At 33.1% G+C, this 18,116-nt stretch overlaps 1 protein-coding gene across 4 annotated transcripts in view; it reads left to right on the forward strand.

Moving 5' to 3' along the window:
* LOC106883074 (protein prune homolog 2) overlaps window positions 1-16,196 on the forward strand; it is a 120,744-nt gene extending 104,548 nt beyond the window's left edge. For 3 of the 4 annotated variants that reach the window (XM_052974338.1, XM_052974341.1, XM_052974339.1), the window contains exons 12-19: window positions 3,374-3,569; window positions 4,720-4,923; window positions 5,797-5,955; window positions 7,627-7,729; window positions 8,288-8,419; window positions 9,389-9,475; window positions 10,923-11,021; window positions 14,849-16,196. In XM_052974338.1, the coding sequence (XP_052830298.1) occupies window positions 3,374-3,569; window positions 4,720-4,923; window positions 5,797-5,955; window positions 7,627-7,729; window positions 8,288-8,419; window positions 9,389-9,475; window positions 10,923-11,021; window positions 14,849-14,954 (1,086 nt within the window). In that variant the 3' untranslated portion in view covers window positions 14,955-16,196. Of the gene's footprint in view, window positions 1-3,373; window positions 3,570-4,719; window positions 4,924-5,796; window positions 5,956-7,626; window positions 7,730-8,287; window positions 8,420-9,388; window positions 9,476-10,922; window positions 11,022-13,092; window positions 13,185-14,848 lie in introns of all 4 variants that reach the window. The other variant, XM_052974340.1, reaches the window with a different exon arrangement.
* The last annotated feature ends 1,920 nt before the right edge of the window (window positions 16,197-18,116 follow it).

The raw sequence follows: 18,116 nt of genomic DNA on the forward strand, positions 1-18,116 counted from the left end.
TGATAGAAAGGTTTGGGACTGGGTGAGTGGGGCAGGAAAGAGGTGACTAACAAATGGTGGAGAGAAATATAGTAGAGGCTTGGGGGAAGGAGTTGTGGTAGATATGTGAGGGCATTGCAGGTGGTAGCAAATAAGAGGTGTTAATGATGGAGACCAACACAGCAGAGAGAAGGGGCAGAAAGGAAGTGATAACGAGGGTGGGGTGGGGGAAGTGTTACAATTAAATATATTTCACGGAGATGATATAAGCATCAGATTAATATCTTTTGTGGTGACTGAAATAAAAATATCTCATTTCAAGTTTTGCAGTTTTGTGTATAATATTGTTGGTTGTGAAAATGATTTTTGGGGGCAGCAAAAGATTAGAGAACTGCAGTTATTTTAATGCTTTTGTAAACCATTTGGAAAGTGTGATAACCTGGAAGTTGTTATTCAGAGACCAAACAAGTATTTGTGAGGAGATGAATATTGTATGGCCATTGCCTTTATGGAAATATAACACTTATGTTTTGATATTGCCAAGAATCGATATATTTTGATAGCAGACATTATACAAGATATTTCTGTAAGTAGCTTACATAAACTTTCATTAAAATATACCAATCAACATAATATATAATGGCTGATAAAAGTGTAATTAAGATATTTGCCAATAATAAGAGAGAGAGAGGCATAAGCCATGATGCAAGAGGATGAAGCGTAGTTTTTCTTTTGCTAATTATTCATAAATACATGAAATATTTGTCTTTGGTTTAATGGGACTTTAAAAAAATGTAATGTTAGACATAATGCAAGATATTATGTTGGAAATGCTTAATGAGCTTTGTTCAGAAGTGGCTCCGATTATTGAGTATTTTAAAACACCATACATAATATATATTTGACACATTTCCCATTATGAACCCATTGTTTTTTGATATTTTTCATTTAGGTACAACTCGTTCTGTTTTAAATATAAAACAATTACATTTGTTAAAAACAATTGCTGAAGCTAAAATGTCAACACCATGGCTTCATACTTTCACAAAACTACAAACACTTTCTTTTCTGTTTTACCTTTCATTATACTATAAACTGTATTGTGGACAAAGCTCTCATTAAACATTTATGCCTTTCTATCTGACAGCTTTTAGGATCAAAATCAAACTGCTTTGTGACTGAAAATCCACAGTTAATGCATCAGAGAGGGAAACAAAAAATATTCTGTAAAAACTGGAATTGATAATCGTATTTTAGCAGAAGTGTGAAAATGTCTTTTTAAGCAAAACTGTTGGCTTCTCTGAATTTTAATATAAAATATAAGAGAGAAAGAGAGAAGCGGTTGTGTGTGAGTGTAGCCACACTTTTCTTTTCACTACAAATTGGTGGAACGATTTAAAAGAATTATTTTTTAAAGCTTTCAATCTATTACAATATGTGTGTATATATGTACATGTATGTATATATATGCATGTGTGTGTGTGTGTGTGTGTGTGTATAGACACACGCACACACATATAATTTTTGGAATTGGTTCTCTAAGTACATATAAATCTATAAATAAAAGAATGTAAATATTGAGCTGGAAAACCCTTTTGGGTAAAAAAAGACAATGGTTGCCATGGTATCGTAACAATATTTCTGTCTATCTACACACACACACACACATACACATGTATGCACTTACTCACACACACACACACACACACACACACACACACACACACACACACATTTAAGATTATGTTCTCGTTTCATTTAATTAAGTCTCTCACCAGCTTTAGGAAATAAATATATTACCTTTTTTTTTATTTTATACACCTAATTCGTGTGTACGTGTGTCCTTATTTATTTGTTTCAAAATGTCCTTGTAAATGGACAAGTGTTATTAAAATGATCAGAGAAAATTGCTGATGCATTTTAAAATGTTTTATTTTATGTAAATATTGTATTTTCTTTCCTTTCAGGTAAATATATCAATATTTTATTGCTTAAAATAATTAAAACTATTTATGGTAATAGAAAAAAAGACCTTTAAAAAAATCTTTGATTCCTAAATAAACGTGGAACACCTTTCCCACAATTTCCCATTCTTAATATAAATAATGTTTTCTGGCAGAATCATTCGAATGCTGGACAATAATGCTTCTCATTAGCATTTCATCCATCTTCAAATTCTGCCAAGGTTGACTTGGCCATTCATCCTTTCAGGGTCAGTAAAATAGGTACCAGTTGTACACTGGGGTTGATGATATTGACTTACCCCTTTCCTCAAAATTGCTGGCCCTTAGCCAAAATTTGAAACCAATATTAGTTATACTTTGTTTGATTAGTAATTAATGCTATTTCATTTCATTAAGAATGCAATCATGATTAACATCAATTCCTCCCCTACCCCCACCCCCCACACAATATCAAACTATATTCGACACATTTGTGATCTTCCATTGGCATCATTTTCAGACAAAACCTAGAGATCAACGTCACTTATTTGGCAACAGGACATTTAATTAAACACAAGTATAAGCTATTCACACAAGAAAACAACCATTTTCATTACCAGCCAACGAGAGACTCTTTTTGGTAATCATTGTACCTGCTAGAAACAGCAGCCAAATCGCCTGCAAAATCACACCCCAGCGTCTTAAAGAAAGAGAAACGCATATCATATTGTCCTAGATATGCAAAAACTGTCAGGATGAAAAAATGTGATGGTCATGACTGGAATGTCTGCTGGAACATAGCTATGCTGCAACAACAACAACCGTTTTCGTTATTAACAAAAATAAAACAAAGTCATATACATTTTTTTATGTTTATAATTTATTGGAATCCATCATTTTTGTCAATGAAAGAAAATTCCCCTTAAACGGTCATTGAAGAGAAGAATCGTTCATTAAAGGAATTGGGGAGAAGGTTGTGAGGACAGACCTGACAATTAGGTGGGATATAATTAAACAAAATGATTTTTTCTTTATTCAGAGGAAGAAGAGTGATGATGGTTGGAAATGCAGGACAAACCTGTCTAGTTTCCCTGGTAGCATCAAAAGATTGTCATTAAAACAATGGTGGCAGTGATCATCATCATCATCATCATCATTATAATGAATTTAGTGTGTCCAGTGCTCAGGTGCATTACAACTCAACAGAAAAAGTAACCAAAACTGCATGAACAGTACATAGAATATGCACAGGAAGGGAACAATGAATAAGTCTTCAAAATGATGATGATGATAATGATTGCTATTATTTCTGACCTTGTTCCTACATTAGAAACAGTCAAAATCAGTTCTGTCGCACTGACAGTTCTTTCAGTTTTACCAGAACCAGTTGATTGGTGTTTGTGTTGTTCATAATTTCCAGTTTGTTTTTTTCCCCCTTCTTACTTAAACAGGATATGAAACCTTTCCAAAACTCTGAAAACAATTGGCACAATGAAGACGTCTTTATTGCCTCCGACTTATCAACTGCCATGGAGGATAATGCCAAAGTGAAGAACAACCCTCAAACTGTTTCATCACATGAAAATACGATGTCCCATCATGCAAATGAAAACAATATTGCAATAAATGATGAAGAAACCCGACCTGGTAAGAATTCTTCTAGATTCACTGTTCCTAACATAAAAATGGTTTCTTTTAAATATTTTAATTTTTAATAAATATCAATTTTCATCTTTTCTCAATATATGTGTTTGTGTGTGTGCGTCTGGTCTCACTATTTAACTCGTTATACACTGTACGGCCAAGTGATTAGTGTGTTGGGCTCGTGATGTTGTGGCTTTGATTCCTAGACCAAGCAACACACTTTATTCCACTTTATTCTACTCAGCTGCAGTTAGTTACCAGCTGACTTCCAACCCCAGCCTCTCTCTCCTTCCAGTTGTCACATTGTGGGGGGAGAGGAACGTGTTCATGACTCTAGAGGCATCCAAAGCAATTAAGGAAAGTACGGTGCATGTTGCCAAGTCATATTCACTTGTGAGTGACAGCCATGGTTTCTGGTTGACACTGCTCGTTATATCAGATTCAATGACATGAGAGAATTCACCTTGAGATGACATCTAGTCTCATTTGTTAACTCTTCATCGATATATGTTGTCACAAGGCAACCAATGAGATTTCAACTATTTCAAGGTAACACTGACTACTACCTCCTTACTGTTTCTCTAGTAGTGTTAAGAAAAGCAAACAATTCTTTCTTTAATGGTGTCTGATATTCATGTGTGTGTGTGGTAAAACATGAAATTATATATATATAGTGAATCCAAACAAAGAAGAAAAAACATGAGAACGTGGTACAAGTGCTGTATTATCAGAGGCTCAGGAAAGGAAGGAAAGAGGATTTTACGTTTTGAGCAAAGCTCTTCTTCAGAAATAGAGGAAAGTCCAAAGAAGGGAAGATGGAGGGAAAAAATCGCCAATGATACACACATGAAATTTTTATGAATAGAGGCTTGTGTCACAGATGACAGAATCAGTTATGAATGGTGGAGTCTGTTGGAAGAGATTTTACTAATTATAGAATTATTAATTTTTTCTGAATGAATTAGTTTTCTCTTTTAAAATGTCTTGATGCTGCCTAGGACTTCAGAATACATATGGCTTTTGCATGAAAAATTGTGGAAGAGTTTTACATACATACAACATGCACACACACACATGTAAGAGTCCATAGTTTGAAGTTGGTCATGAACTGGTAGAAATGTAAAGATGAGTTTTGCTATAACATAATTTACAGTGCGACCGTCCACTCTCCAAACAATTCGTCCCAAGAAGAAAATCAAACCAAATGTGGAATTATTTGATGATGAAGATGTTGAAGCTGACAATTGCACTCCACCAGTTGACTGTATGTTGGGGGATATAGATGACCTCCAAACTCCAGAAGATTTGGATACTCCTGAAGAAATTGATCCAGAAGGCTTGGAAGTTGACTGGGAAAGTATGTTATATTTTTGCACAATATCAATTATTTTCATTTTTTGCTCTTCAGTTTTTTTTTTCTTTGTTTTTGTTTTTTTTTAATTTCTTTACAAAAATATTCCACCAATATTGTCTTATTTTATTTGTATTGTGAGTATTAAACTTCCTGAAATCCTCATTTATATATATATTTATATAAATAGAAATAATACATTTCTAAATCTCTCAGAGAGATTTATGCAGTAGTGATGCGATAAAGTAGTTGTATGCTGTCAGCTTAATGTATGACAGTCCCACAAAGGGAATAATACTACTGTTATTTAGCCCTAGGAAGTAGCGCCGCTTCCTGTTGGCCTTGACACATTTCTTGTGTCCTTCTGTTTACAAGGGGGAGACAAGTACCTCCACTTAGCTAAGCCTGCATCCAGAGACATGTTTCTGAGTCTTTGCTCATCATCAGTCTGGAGTAGCAATGGCCTGCTATTTTTGAAATAAGTGAATGTGTTTCACTAGAATTATTATATGTCTACGAGAGCCTGACAGGCATCTCCAACTAGCAGGCCATTGCTACTCCAGACTGATGACGAGCAAAGACTCAGAAACATGTCTCTGGATGCAGGCTTAGTTAAGTGGAGGTGTTTGTCTCCCCCTTGTAATCATAAGGACACAGGAAATGTGTCAAGGTCGACAGGAAGCGGTGCTGCTTCTTAGGACTAAATAGTAGTAGTATTATTCCCTTCATGGGACTGTCACATTAAGTTGACAGCATTCAACTACTATATATATATATATATATATATATATAACACATAAAGGTTCAGTACTGTTCACTCTCTTTGAAGATACATGTGTCCTTTCATCTTCATAACTCTTTCTTTTCCAACTCTTCAAGGTGAAACTCCATTAGAGTCTCCCAATACCATTCCTGAATACACTGCTGAACAAGAAAATGCTGATTCAAAACACTGGAAATCAATTGTAATTGGAGAAAAGCATTTCCGTATTGATATGAAAGTAGTGGAACCTTACAAGAAAATATTATCTCATGGAGGTAAGGATTCTGGGTTCTTTTTATTGGTCCATCCACCATGGAATAACTTTTGTCTGTGTGTAGCATTTACCATTTCAGAAATGAGTCTGTTGCCAGTGAGAGTGTGTCTGTGGAAGTAATAGAGAAATTGAAGGAATGAATAAAAAAAGATGATTCAATGTTGGAAGTGGTCTTGGGTGTGTTGCTTCTGCTTTGGACATTCAGAAGAACAAATTTCTGGTTTCTGGATAGTAAGAAGCAAATGGTGAAAGATAGAGTCTGTTATAATAGCAGAAGAAGAGGCAGAAAGAGTAGGATGACAGATTAGGAATTGGAGGTTTACACTAAAACAAGGTTAAGCAATTAACTATATTTCTAAATATAATTTAGGTCATTAAGTGATAGAAAGAAGTACACCATCACAAATTAAAGAAAAAAAGGTGCACTTACTTAAAGCTGATTCTTATCTCCAGAATAAACACCATGAAATGAAGGTGGCTGGTCCATACCGAAACCCGTTGTGTTGGTTTCAGACATGATACATTGCTACTAACAGCATGTGAGCTGCTAAATTCTTGGTTCTTGGTTGTCTAAGAGAATCAACAGCTTTCTAGATCATATCTGAGTCCTCAATAACCATTCAGTCAAAATATTTCTATCTCCTGAAGCTTGAGCCTGCTTAAACATAGCTGAGATACTTAACAATATGTCTAGAATGTGTGTAAATTCTAGCTATTGTTTCCTTATTGATTACAGAAGGTAAGTTCTGTACACAATTTCAAGTGTTCTCCATAACTGAAAATAGTTTTTCTTTTCCCTTTGTTGAACTCAATTGTATTTCTATTGATTGTGGTTGAATTTCTGTGGCCTTCATTGCAGTAATAAACTACTTCATGCATTTTTTATCAGTTCAGGCTTCTATCATTCCATCACCCTTTCTTACACATTATTGGTTTTGTATTTTGCTGAGTTCTTTTTTAGATTTTCCTGTAATAAATATTAACCCTTTTGCTACCAGGTTGCTTGACACTTGCCTCTGCTTCTCTCATACAAAAACCAGCATATTTCAATGAAAACTTTTCATCATAATTTTAAGAGTTTATTTTCAATATTAATTGAAAGACACTCATTAGCAATAGAGTCATGAAAGGATTGAATGTGTTAAAAGCCAGTTCTGCTCAAAGTTATTTCGATTTGGTTGAAGAGTTTCTCCCTTTGGTTGTAATTTACCAGGTTCTGTTAAATAGGATTACTTTTAGCTTGTGTGATGTTTAAGTTGTAGCTCCAAGGATACCAAAAATCTTCAGTTCAAAAATGATTGTTGTGGTCACTCCAGTAGTCTGTAGAACACAGAGGAAGCCTTTATATGGTTGCTAGACTCTAAGAAATACTAACTAAATCTTACTCAAATCATATCCTACTGTCAGAGAAATGTAGTTTTGCTTGTTCAGAAGTCATCTGGGATGAATGACAATGACAGTCACATGACAAGGCTATCTATTTCCTCCTTTTGAAAGGTGGTGGGCATGGATTATTGCATGCTTGTTTCCCATTTCATTTTTATTTCATTTATATTTGAGTTCTGTATATATTGTTTGGAAAATATATGTTTTTTTATTCAAATACTAACTATAAAGTATTGATTTACATTGTTGCATTTATTTCCATTTTTAACTTTATTTTCTATTCTAGGTTATATGGGTGAAGATCTCAATGCAATCATTGTTTTCTCTGGTTGTTTCCTTCCGGATCGAGGACGAAAAGATTACAACTATGTTATGGATAATCTTTTCTTGTGAGTTAAAACAGACGTTGTGTTGTTTAAAGTAACGAGCTATATACATTAGCTCATTAATGCCGTTGAAATTTAAATCTATCTTCTTTGCTATCATGACTGAAATACTGTTAAGAAAATGTTGAAGTTGTATATTAATTAAATTTACAACTAATTTTTAATAATTACTACCTTCCTTCAATTTCAGTATCATAGCCTTTGATTTCTACAAATGCCATTAAAAGACAGGAACCATAAAAGACAAGTTTTCGTATCTATTTTCACTGATGTCATGTAAATGATAAATTAGTAAAGTATGTCACATTGCAAGAAAATTAAAATAATTAAGTTCAATTTGAATTAAAAGACATCGTATTAAAGTGTTCATTTCTTGTACACTCAGTTATTTAAATATTAGACATTTCAGAGCTTTGATAAAAACAAAATTTTTAATAAATGGCATTAAGTGCCATTTATTAATGCTGCAGATCTTGAAGAATGTCTCTCAATGTTTAGCTTTTTGTTAATTGTTTTATACTTTTAATGTTCCTAAATATTTTAATTATGATTTAATGACAGATACGTAACAAGTACTTTAGAGCAACTCGTGGCTGAGGATTATATGATTGTGTTCTTTCATGGTGCCACACCTCGCCGACAGATGCCTGGCTTCAGCTGGCTGAAGCGATGCTACCAAATGATTGATCATAGGTAATCAGGTTTTACAAACTCACTCACGTTCATTTTTCAGGTGTGTGTGTGTGTGTGTTCAGTAGACCCTAAAATGAAAAAGTTGTTATTAAATATAAAATAAAATCTAAACAAAATGAATCTATTTGTCATTGATAAAGGGTTGAAGGAATTCAGTGGTTTTGCTGTTGAATGAGATTTACTTTGGTTGTTCTTTTAAGCGTGTAAAGTAAGATGATGAATTGGTGGAATCAGTAGAGCACTGAGAAATATAATGAGAGGACAAGTCATAGTATACAGAATATCTTAAGTTTCAAATATTTTATGGATTTGAATTAATATATATAAAATTACATTTAAAATACATTAGGAAAATATTCAGACATAAAATGGTTCTGTATTTATTTATTTTTTCCTTTCATATAAATCATTTGTAAGGAATATTTGGTTTTTGTATTTGGTTTGTAAGATTCTGGATGTGAAATCGAGTGTTGAAACAACTTTTGTTTGGGAAGATCATTATTATAAACACAACCACTGATTTTATCTCCATTCTGCTCCTGTTGCTTCAATTAGTTGATCATTTGACCAATTAACTAATTGATTGTTCAATCAGTTAGTTTTGTCAATGTCTTTTTGTCACCATTCACCTCATCAATGATAATCCCCTCCCCCGCCGTCTCTACTCCAGTTCAGTCTGTCTTACAATTATCATTTGCTTCAAGTATGTGTTTATCTTATTCAGTTATTTCACCTTAAATGTATGGCCCACCTCTTTTGGGAATGTCTTCTGATCCATCATATTTGAGATTTTCTTTTTTTTTTTCCGTTTAACGTATCATATATGTTCACAAATAATCCAGTATTTTGATATATTCCAAGGTTGTTGTGTTTTGTCTCCCATGTAATTCTTGTACATAAAACAGACAATGTTTCCGGGAAAAGCAAACCTCTGCAAATGCTCATGGGAGTTTTATTCTTTCATTCTAGATTAAAGAAAAATTTGAAAGCTTTGCTCTTGGTCCATCCTACTTTATGGTTAAAGACTATTGTTATGATGACTCGACCATTTATAAGGTTTGTATTAATAATGAAATGTCCATAAATTCCCATTTCTTTAAATGGTGGATAAATGAGTTTTGCCCTCTTAAATAGCTTGTTTATTTCTCTCTCATATCTTCACCATCTTGATAATCTGTTTGATTTTATAAAATAGAAAACATCAACATAATGCAACAAATTTGATCCATCTTCATCAATGTTTAATGTTCACTTTTCCATGCTTGCACGAGTTAGATGGAATTTTTTGAGGCATATTTTTTACAGCCAGTTGCCCATCTTGTTGCCAACCCTCACTTGTTTCTAAGCAAGGCAATATTTCCCAATGGAAAATTGGAAATGAAGGACACTGCTCCTATGACTGTGACCATCATTCAGGTTTTAATTTCATAGTTGTCTCCCTTGTTTTTGTTTACCAGAATTAACCTTTTAGCATTTACACTGACCAAATATTCTACCTGTTTTATGTTCAAAGTGGCCAAATCTGGCCTCTCACACCTACCCTACAATATTATTCTAAACATTAACAACTCCCTCATCAAAATAATATCAATAAATGAGCATTACTTTTGACAGAATAATGTTTTAAGCTAATGGGGTGGGGTGGAAGTTCCCTCCTCACTACAAATATAATTTACATGAATTACAATATTTTCACTGATTATGTTAAATATTTTTTCAGAATTGATTCAGCTGAACATGTTATAAATAGCTGAACTTCCTGAATCAGTTGTTAGTTGCCGAGACATTGCATCCTTTAAAACCTCCAAGCTTCCTGAAATTCGCCAACACTACACCTGACATCCCCCCCCTCCTCTATAGCATGACTCATACACTGCTCACTTTCCTGACTTTTGTTCATAATTCGATGTACTCTACATGCACCTTTGATGGGTTGTAGTGCACCCGAGCACTGTACACAAGAATTTCATTATTATTTATATACGTTCAGAGTTGTCTCCCATACTTGTGTGTATTTTTTTTCTTTTAGCTTCTCTTTCTGTTCATTTCTAGATTAGATTCTTATTGCTCCGAGCATCAAATATACTGACATTTACTGACCTATTGCTTTCATGTTGATGGCATCTCTGAATTACTTATATCTAATATATTGTGTCTGTAGGTAGACATTCAATATTTAATCAAGCTAAAACTAACATTGTTAAATGATGGACTGATTTGGGGGTCTTTGGTTCCCACTGACAGAATGTCTGGGAAGCTGATCTGAAGCATTCCTTTCTTAACAAAATATTTCTCTTTCCAATAAGAGAAGTGGGGGAACAATACCCAGACCAAATCTGAGCAACCACACATTTAAAATATGAATTCAAATTCTTCTAAAGTAAACTTTTCCTTTTTTCAGTTTTGTTTTTATAAATGAACATTTAAGATTTACCAACAATCTCTTCAGATTTTATTTTTGTATCCTTTTCTGTGTTTCTGAATTTCTGTCTTTTATTTCCAGTTCAAAATTCTACTCAAAACTCCATTATGTGAAAACTCTGGAAGAATTATCTAAAATGGTTCCAATGGAACATATTTATGTGCCTGATCAAGTGAAATTGTAAGCATTTGCTTTTATTTTGCTCTTCATTCTTTTATCAGTAGAATTCTTCTTTCAAAATTATTTTAATGTTCCTATTTTGGGTCATTTATTACATTTTGTAATAAAATGGCTGCGAGTCTGGTGTTTCTTATGATTTTACACAATAAATAATAAATATGCCTGGATTGTGGTTTTACCTTTTTTACTTTTGAGGGAATAAGTACCAGTAATATACTAAGTACCAGTAATATACTGGTCAGACACAATTCTGTTCACTAAATAAACTTTACTGAAAGGAAATCTTTTGTCTCCATTAAAGACATTGAAACAATAAAAGTTTATCTAAAAACTGTTGTATCCTGTGATTTGTTTACCTTCCGGATCTTTTAAGAGTAAAGCAACAGAAACAGGTTCAATCCCTCCATACAGTGGATGATTATCTTTAATGATTAATCTTACAAAGCAGTTACACAAATATTTTATGCCAAATATTTCATAATAGTAATAAACCAAGTTGATAGAAAGTCACTCCTTATGAACTGCAATTCCTGATTGGACCAAATATTTTCTGTTTCACTGAAAATATCAACAAAGGAATGAATGTGTCTTTCCAATATTGGAATTTCACTTGTTACCATTTAAAATTATGGCATTATAAAATCTTACACATTGTGAATTGATCTCCAGATATTATTTTGAAGAAAGACATTCAATTTTAAAATTATGGAATCAAAACGGATGAAATGCTTTTTAACTATAACTACCGGTTAAGACACATAAAACCAATAATTTAAAGCCAGTAATTCCATTGTTAGTCAAATGGATTATATTTTCAACAAGTGCAGGGGTGGAATAATTTTCTTAGATTTTGTTTGCGTTTATGATGGTCTTTATTTAGAAAAGACATTCATGGCATGCAGCATAATGGCTTATTAAAGTGTGTCTTTGCATGGGAACACAAATATACTTTCAAGTTTACTAAAGTTGACATGTTGAAGTTAAACTAATTAAATAACTGGAATGTGAAGCTTCCTATAATGTTTTCCAGAATGACATTAATGACATCCAATTCTTTTCACCCAAAACCATTTCTTTTATGTTTCCTTTATCGTATGTCAACTTTTGTTTTAGCTTTCATTAGGAACAGTGAAAGGATATTACAATCAAAGTTGCTCATTTAAAAGAATAAAGGAACATCTTCAGTCTTAACCAGTTTACTCGGATTTCTATCATTTTTCTGAAACAACCATGATGTCTGTCAAGCTATTGAGAGGCTCTGTAAACATCTGTTGCAACTTCACATTAAGGACCGTAAAAGTGTCACTCCATTATTTCTGATGATGATGATTCCACATGATCCGATCAATGGAACAGCCTGCTCATGAAATTGACATGCAAGTGACCAAGCCGTCCACAGACGTGTGTACCCTTAACATTAGTTCACTGGGAAACACAGAATGTGGCAAGGCTGTCCCTTTGAAGTACAACTCTTTTTTGCCAGCTGAGTGGACTAGAGCAACATGAAGTAAAGAGTCTTGCTCAAGGACACAATGCATTGCCAGAAATTGAACACATGACCTGCAATCTTGAGTCAAATACCCGAACCACTGAGCCACACACCTTCACATAAGAGCTCTGTATTATTTAGAAATCATCACAGGGAAAGATGTTGATCAGCTTTCTTAGGCAAGGGTTTCAACCAACAACAACAAAATAACTCACAGTTCTCTGGAGAGCTTTTTTTTGTTCTTTTATTAAGAAATGCTATTCTGGCTGCACAAAACTGGTCCCAGTTTTCCCATCAAACTCATTGTTGGGGATTTCTTTCTAATGTTACAAAGACTATCTCACAATTATACTGTTGAATAAAACAAGTCAGTGAGGGAGCAGAGTCACTTAGCCTTCTAGAAATAGCAGCTAAATCTCACCCAAACTATACCATTTAAATAAAGTAGTCCTTGGTGGGTCTTTTTGATTGAAGTTGACTTGGATGAAACCTAATAAAATTTTCCATTTTATCAAGTAAATGTAAATAATATCTTTTTTTTTTTTTTTAATTTCATCGATTTCATCTCCCATTCATTTGAAGGTATGATGAACACTACTCCAGTTACCACTCCAATTCTACACCTTCTACCCCCTCCTCACCCACCACATTCTTAGCACCAAGATGATTAACAGGTAACATACATGTCCACCGTCTGTCCAGTCTGTTGTTTGTATTAGTCTGCTTAACCTTAGCTAACGACCTGTCTAGTTGCTTGCTTCGTTAATCTCTTCATTTCACTAATATCTAATAAATGTTTTTCTAACAAAGTCATTTTACCATTTTTATTTACTGCTTTGTGTATTTGTCTCCGTTTCTTTTTGTCGCTGCTTTTCTAAAGCTGTATCACCAATTTCTCCCAGGTTTACATCATTACAAGATAAATTTAGCTGCAAATATTTTTTTATAGAATTTGTGTTATGAAATGTGATGTGTTGTAGCACTTTGGCAACGAGAGTAAAGTTTTCTTTGTGTGGGGGGGAGGGGGTGTTCATGGAGAATGCTTTGTTGATTTAAGGACTTCCAGAAATCTCAGACAGGTTAATGAGATGTACAAATATGAGAGAGACGGAGAATTCTTTGGGCTAGCATTCCTTAAATTGTAAGATTTCCTCAAAGTGTTTGATGCAGAATTTCAAGAGGAAAATAATACAAATGTGGTCTGCAGCAGAGGAATTGGTGCCACAAGGCCATGTAGTTCTCTGCTGAAAGTCTAAACAACACTATTACAAAAAAAAGTTGCAAAATGTTTTGTTGACTGACTTTAATTTTTGCCTTGGGATACGGTGCCTTAATCTACGAGAAGAACTAAGCATTACTTTCTTGAAGTCATTCCTGGAAAGTGCAGAAGTATTGCATAAAAGATATGGGACTGTTTTCCTCTTCAAGTAAGTTGTTCTTATAATCTTTCAGTGTGGGAGAACAAACAATAGATGACTTTTTGATGTAATAAGTCTTGCCAGAGATGATGGCTTGCTAGGTTTGCAGGAATAAGGATACGCCCATGCCTCTACAACTGGATGGCCATAACCATTATCCCTGTTAACAAAAAACAAGTCTACTTTTGTGTGACATAAGGAATATGAATTAATGGTTTAGAGATGGGCTTTCTTCCATCACTGACAAAAGTGTTGCTGATTCAAAGAATATTTTTAAGGATGGATGATCCCTTCTTTGCTACCAAAATATATAGCTTTCTTTTAGCTAATTATCTTTTTCAACCATCTTTAGCAAACACACTGGTTGCACGGAGGTAGCTAGCTAGAGAAATACTTCCTGTTCAATCCCATAGTTTGCTGAAGAGATTTGCAGAAATAATTGCTTGAAATGTAACCATCATCATGGTTTTTCTTTTCTTTTTAATGATTTGAATAATAATTTTGTAAAACAAAAAAAAAATCATCGAAAGAATTTATTGCAATGTTTGTTGACTTTATTTTTTAAAAAAAATATTAACAAGTTCAATAATGCTATTTTATTCAAAAATTTGTTTACTTTTCTTTTTCTAGTTAAACTATTAATTTTCTTAACATCAATTCTTGCATGTTTTCTTTATCAAACCATTTCTCAGTTTATTTTCTCATATTCTGAACTATATTAAATCTTTATTAGTTTATAAACTTTCAGTTTTCTGCTTAAAGTAATAAATTTTAATGAAGTTTATAGAAATAGCAGTCCCTTGTCTCTCTTTTATAGTTTTGTTTTTGTTATGTATTTGCTTATATTATTAATATTATTATTATTATTATTATTTCTATAGTCACTAAGATTTCTGCTTATCATTTTGACTTTGCTGCAGATTGGACAGATTGATGAAACTCAACCCTAAAACTGTTTGTCAAGAACGCTCACAGAAGAACAGTTTCTTTCCTGATATTCCAGCAAATTCCAGCTCAAATAACTAGTTCTGCTGATAACAGCCCACAACAAACATTACGAATAGTCTCCACCAGTATTGCAGCATTGTATCCTTGCTGCCATTTTTAATCCCACCAAAGCTGCTGCTGCTGCTAAACCAAAATGGACAACCGAATTTCTCGTGCAGCTTCACTGCTGCATCAACAGCACCCAGCTGGCCTCAATGAAGTATCACAGCCTCCGTAGCAACAATGTTATTATCAACAACAACTTTAGCTGGTTCCCACCTTTTCAACAGCTTCTCTTTGTATGTCGAAAGAAAAACCAAAAAAAGTCAGCTAGCTTTTCTAGTCATTTCCACTGATAAGAAGATATTTTCACCTACCTTCTTCTTCACACCACAATAATAATAATAATAATAACTATTTCTGCTGTTTCTTTGAACACTTGTTACTTTCCTACAACAGTTTGGTTCAAGGACCACTTCCCTTTGGACACAACTGAGCTTTCTATTGCAAAAGTCAACTGATTCTTAGTTTCTGACATTTTCTCTTTCTAGTAATTAAAATGTCAGGACAAAATATCACAAAAACTGTCATGCAAATGGGTTTTTATTATTATTATTATTATTATTATTATTGTTATTATTATGATTGATTTTTAACTTTAACTGAGTTTCTTCCCATCACTCCTGAACCATTTCAGCAGATCTCCTGGATATTAATTGTTCTTCTGAATTCCAATAAATTCTGTAGCAGGAACTTAAAAGATTCACAAAGTCATTTGAATGGCAGAAATTCCTCTAAGCTAAGTGACTCAGAGACTTGTTTTCTTTTTTTTAACATTAGGAAAATGTTTGATCATAAATTTCTGTTTTTAAGTATTCAGCTTTGATGAATATAAGTGATTTGGTCAAATTAATTTCTAAACAATAACTGAAGAAAAAACAATGAGTTTTTTGGGGTTTTTTTTTTTCCATTCAACAGCTTTCTTCAGCTTGATTTCAGATTGCCAAATAGAAGGCAGATTTATATATATAAATGTCTGTTAAAGCTTTTCACAGACTTTACTGCTACCAAAGAAATTATGCAGCATTTCAACAAACAATTTGCATAACAAACATCATGAGATTTGCTTCTTTCTTTTTTTTTGTAAAAGAAATTCTTATAAAGTTGACTAATTTCTAGGATGGGATATTTTGATGCCACAAACTTGAATAACCCTTATTTACAAATGTAAAACTATTTATGTGAATTACGTTAAATAAAAAAGGGGACCAAAATAATTAATTTCGACCTGGTACTTTATAATTTACATTTATTTAAGGAAATTAAATATTTCTTAATCAGTTTCTTTTTAGATAACTAATTTTTTTTCTTAGTTTCATCTGTCTGATAAATATTTTCAATAACAATTTTATCTTAAAACAATCCATGTACTTTTGTTAGAATCCTATTTTAAATCAAAGTATTTTATTGTAGCAGTTTTATTTCTTGTTATTTCAGTCTGATGAAATGCTCTTTAAAAGCATGGATTACAAATAGTTTTTTGTTTGTAAATTTATTTAAATTGTTATATTTACTTGTTTGTTATTGGAAAAAATCCTTCTGGAACTCAGAGCCATCCCGTATCATGGCTGTATTTTTTCTATTGTTATTTTAGTTATCATTTGCCAAAATAACTAAAAAAAAAAAAAGACCATTTTACCGAATATTTTATCATCCCTTGAATTTGCTCTCTGTTACAACTCAGTGATTTTTTTTTCAGCCATTCTCCAATCCTCAAAAGAGTCCAAGGTGAAAGGGTGTAAATAAGTATTATAGAGGAAGGCAACACAGTTGTCAGCTGTTTACGGAACCAAAATAAGAAACAATGAAACTATTTGGTTGCTACTTCATTCCTTTATCATTCACACAAAATTTATTTTAAAACCGTCTTATTTTGGGTTTAACATTTTATTTCGTCATGGAATCACAGATATTTTATAAATTCATGACTTTTCTGTCTCACCAAATTAGACAGAATCCTTACTGTGCCGGACAAAATGCAGTATTTCTTCCAGTTTTACATTCTGAGTTCAAATGCTGCCAAGCTTGACTTTCCTTTCAACTTTTTGAGGTCAATGAAATAAGTACCAGTTGTGTACAGGGGTCAATGTAATTGACTTACCCCCCACCCCTAAAATTTCTGGCCTTGTGCCAAAATTCGAAACCCTTATTATTTAGTTAACACTGTCCACTTCACGGCTAACAGATTGTTCAATGTTATCCATGCTCTTTAACATAATCAACCCACACAATTTACTCACCACCACACAACATCAAATTCTATTTTAATTCTGCAGCTTCTTGTTCCATTTCATTAATATTTGCAGGAAAAGCAAGAAGAGTGTTTTTTAGTTTAGTGAAACGTCAATCTGTATATAACCCATCATTATCTTCCATATAAACTGGCATTTCTTGGGAAATGGTGAGCTGATAGCTATTGGGTCCTAAGAGAGACTGAAATGTTCGAAAGATGACAGAGCTTTCCCTTCCAAACTGAAAATTGCTTTGAGTTTTGTTTTAATTTATTTTTCTGACTTCTATAACTAATGAGAAAATATAGTTGTACGGATGTGGCTTGGTGTCTGTATGAGAGAGAGAAAGAATGCAAAAGAAAAAGTGAATATATTTTATTTCCTCACTTTTGAGGAGACATGTCCCCCGCTTCTGTGGGCATTCACCTTTGCCATGTTCCAACATGAACTTATATTTTGATGCATAATTTTACAGCCTTCCCTTTGATCAGCCCTCCTATAGAACACTGAAGATGGTCAGCTCATCAGTTGTCAAAACATATGATTTGACAACTTTCTTATTTCTATCATTAAAATATAAGTTGGGTTTTTTTTTATATATATACAATTTTCTTTTTTTTTTTTTTTTTTTTTTTTTTTTGTTTGACATTGGTGATTTCAGAACTGAAATCCAAAGAAAATAGAATATTCTAGAAAAGAAAAACAGAAAAGGGTGTGAGGAAGATAATTTTTTTTTATTGGTTAAACAATGTTTCACTTTGAAATTGTCTTGGCTCCACTTTTATATTTGATTAGCAATCTTTGACGGAAAATTATTGATTCTACCTTTGATGGTATCTGCCCGGTTATAAGCAAGGAGTATCTTTATTGTGAATTTGCATGTTGATCAGTGTACAGACATTGCTGGGGG

This window comes from Octopus bimaculoides, chromosome 18 (assembly GCF_001194135.2).
Source record: "Octopus bimaculoides isolate UCB-OBI-ISO-001 chromosome 18, ASM119413v2, whole genome shotgun sequence".
Taxonomy (NCBI): domain Eukaryota; kingdom Metazoa; phylum Mollusca; class Cephalopoda; order Octopoda; family Octopodidae; genus Octopus; species Octopus bimaculoides.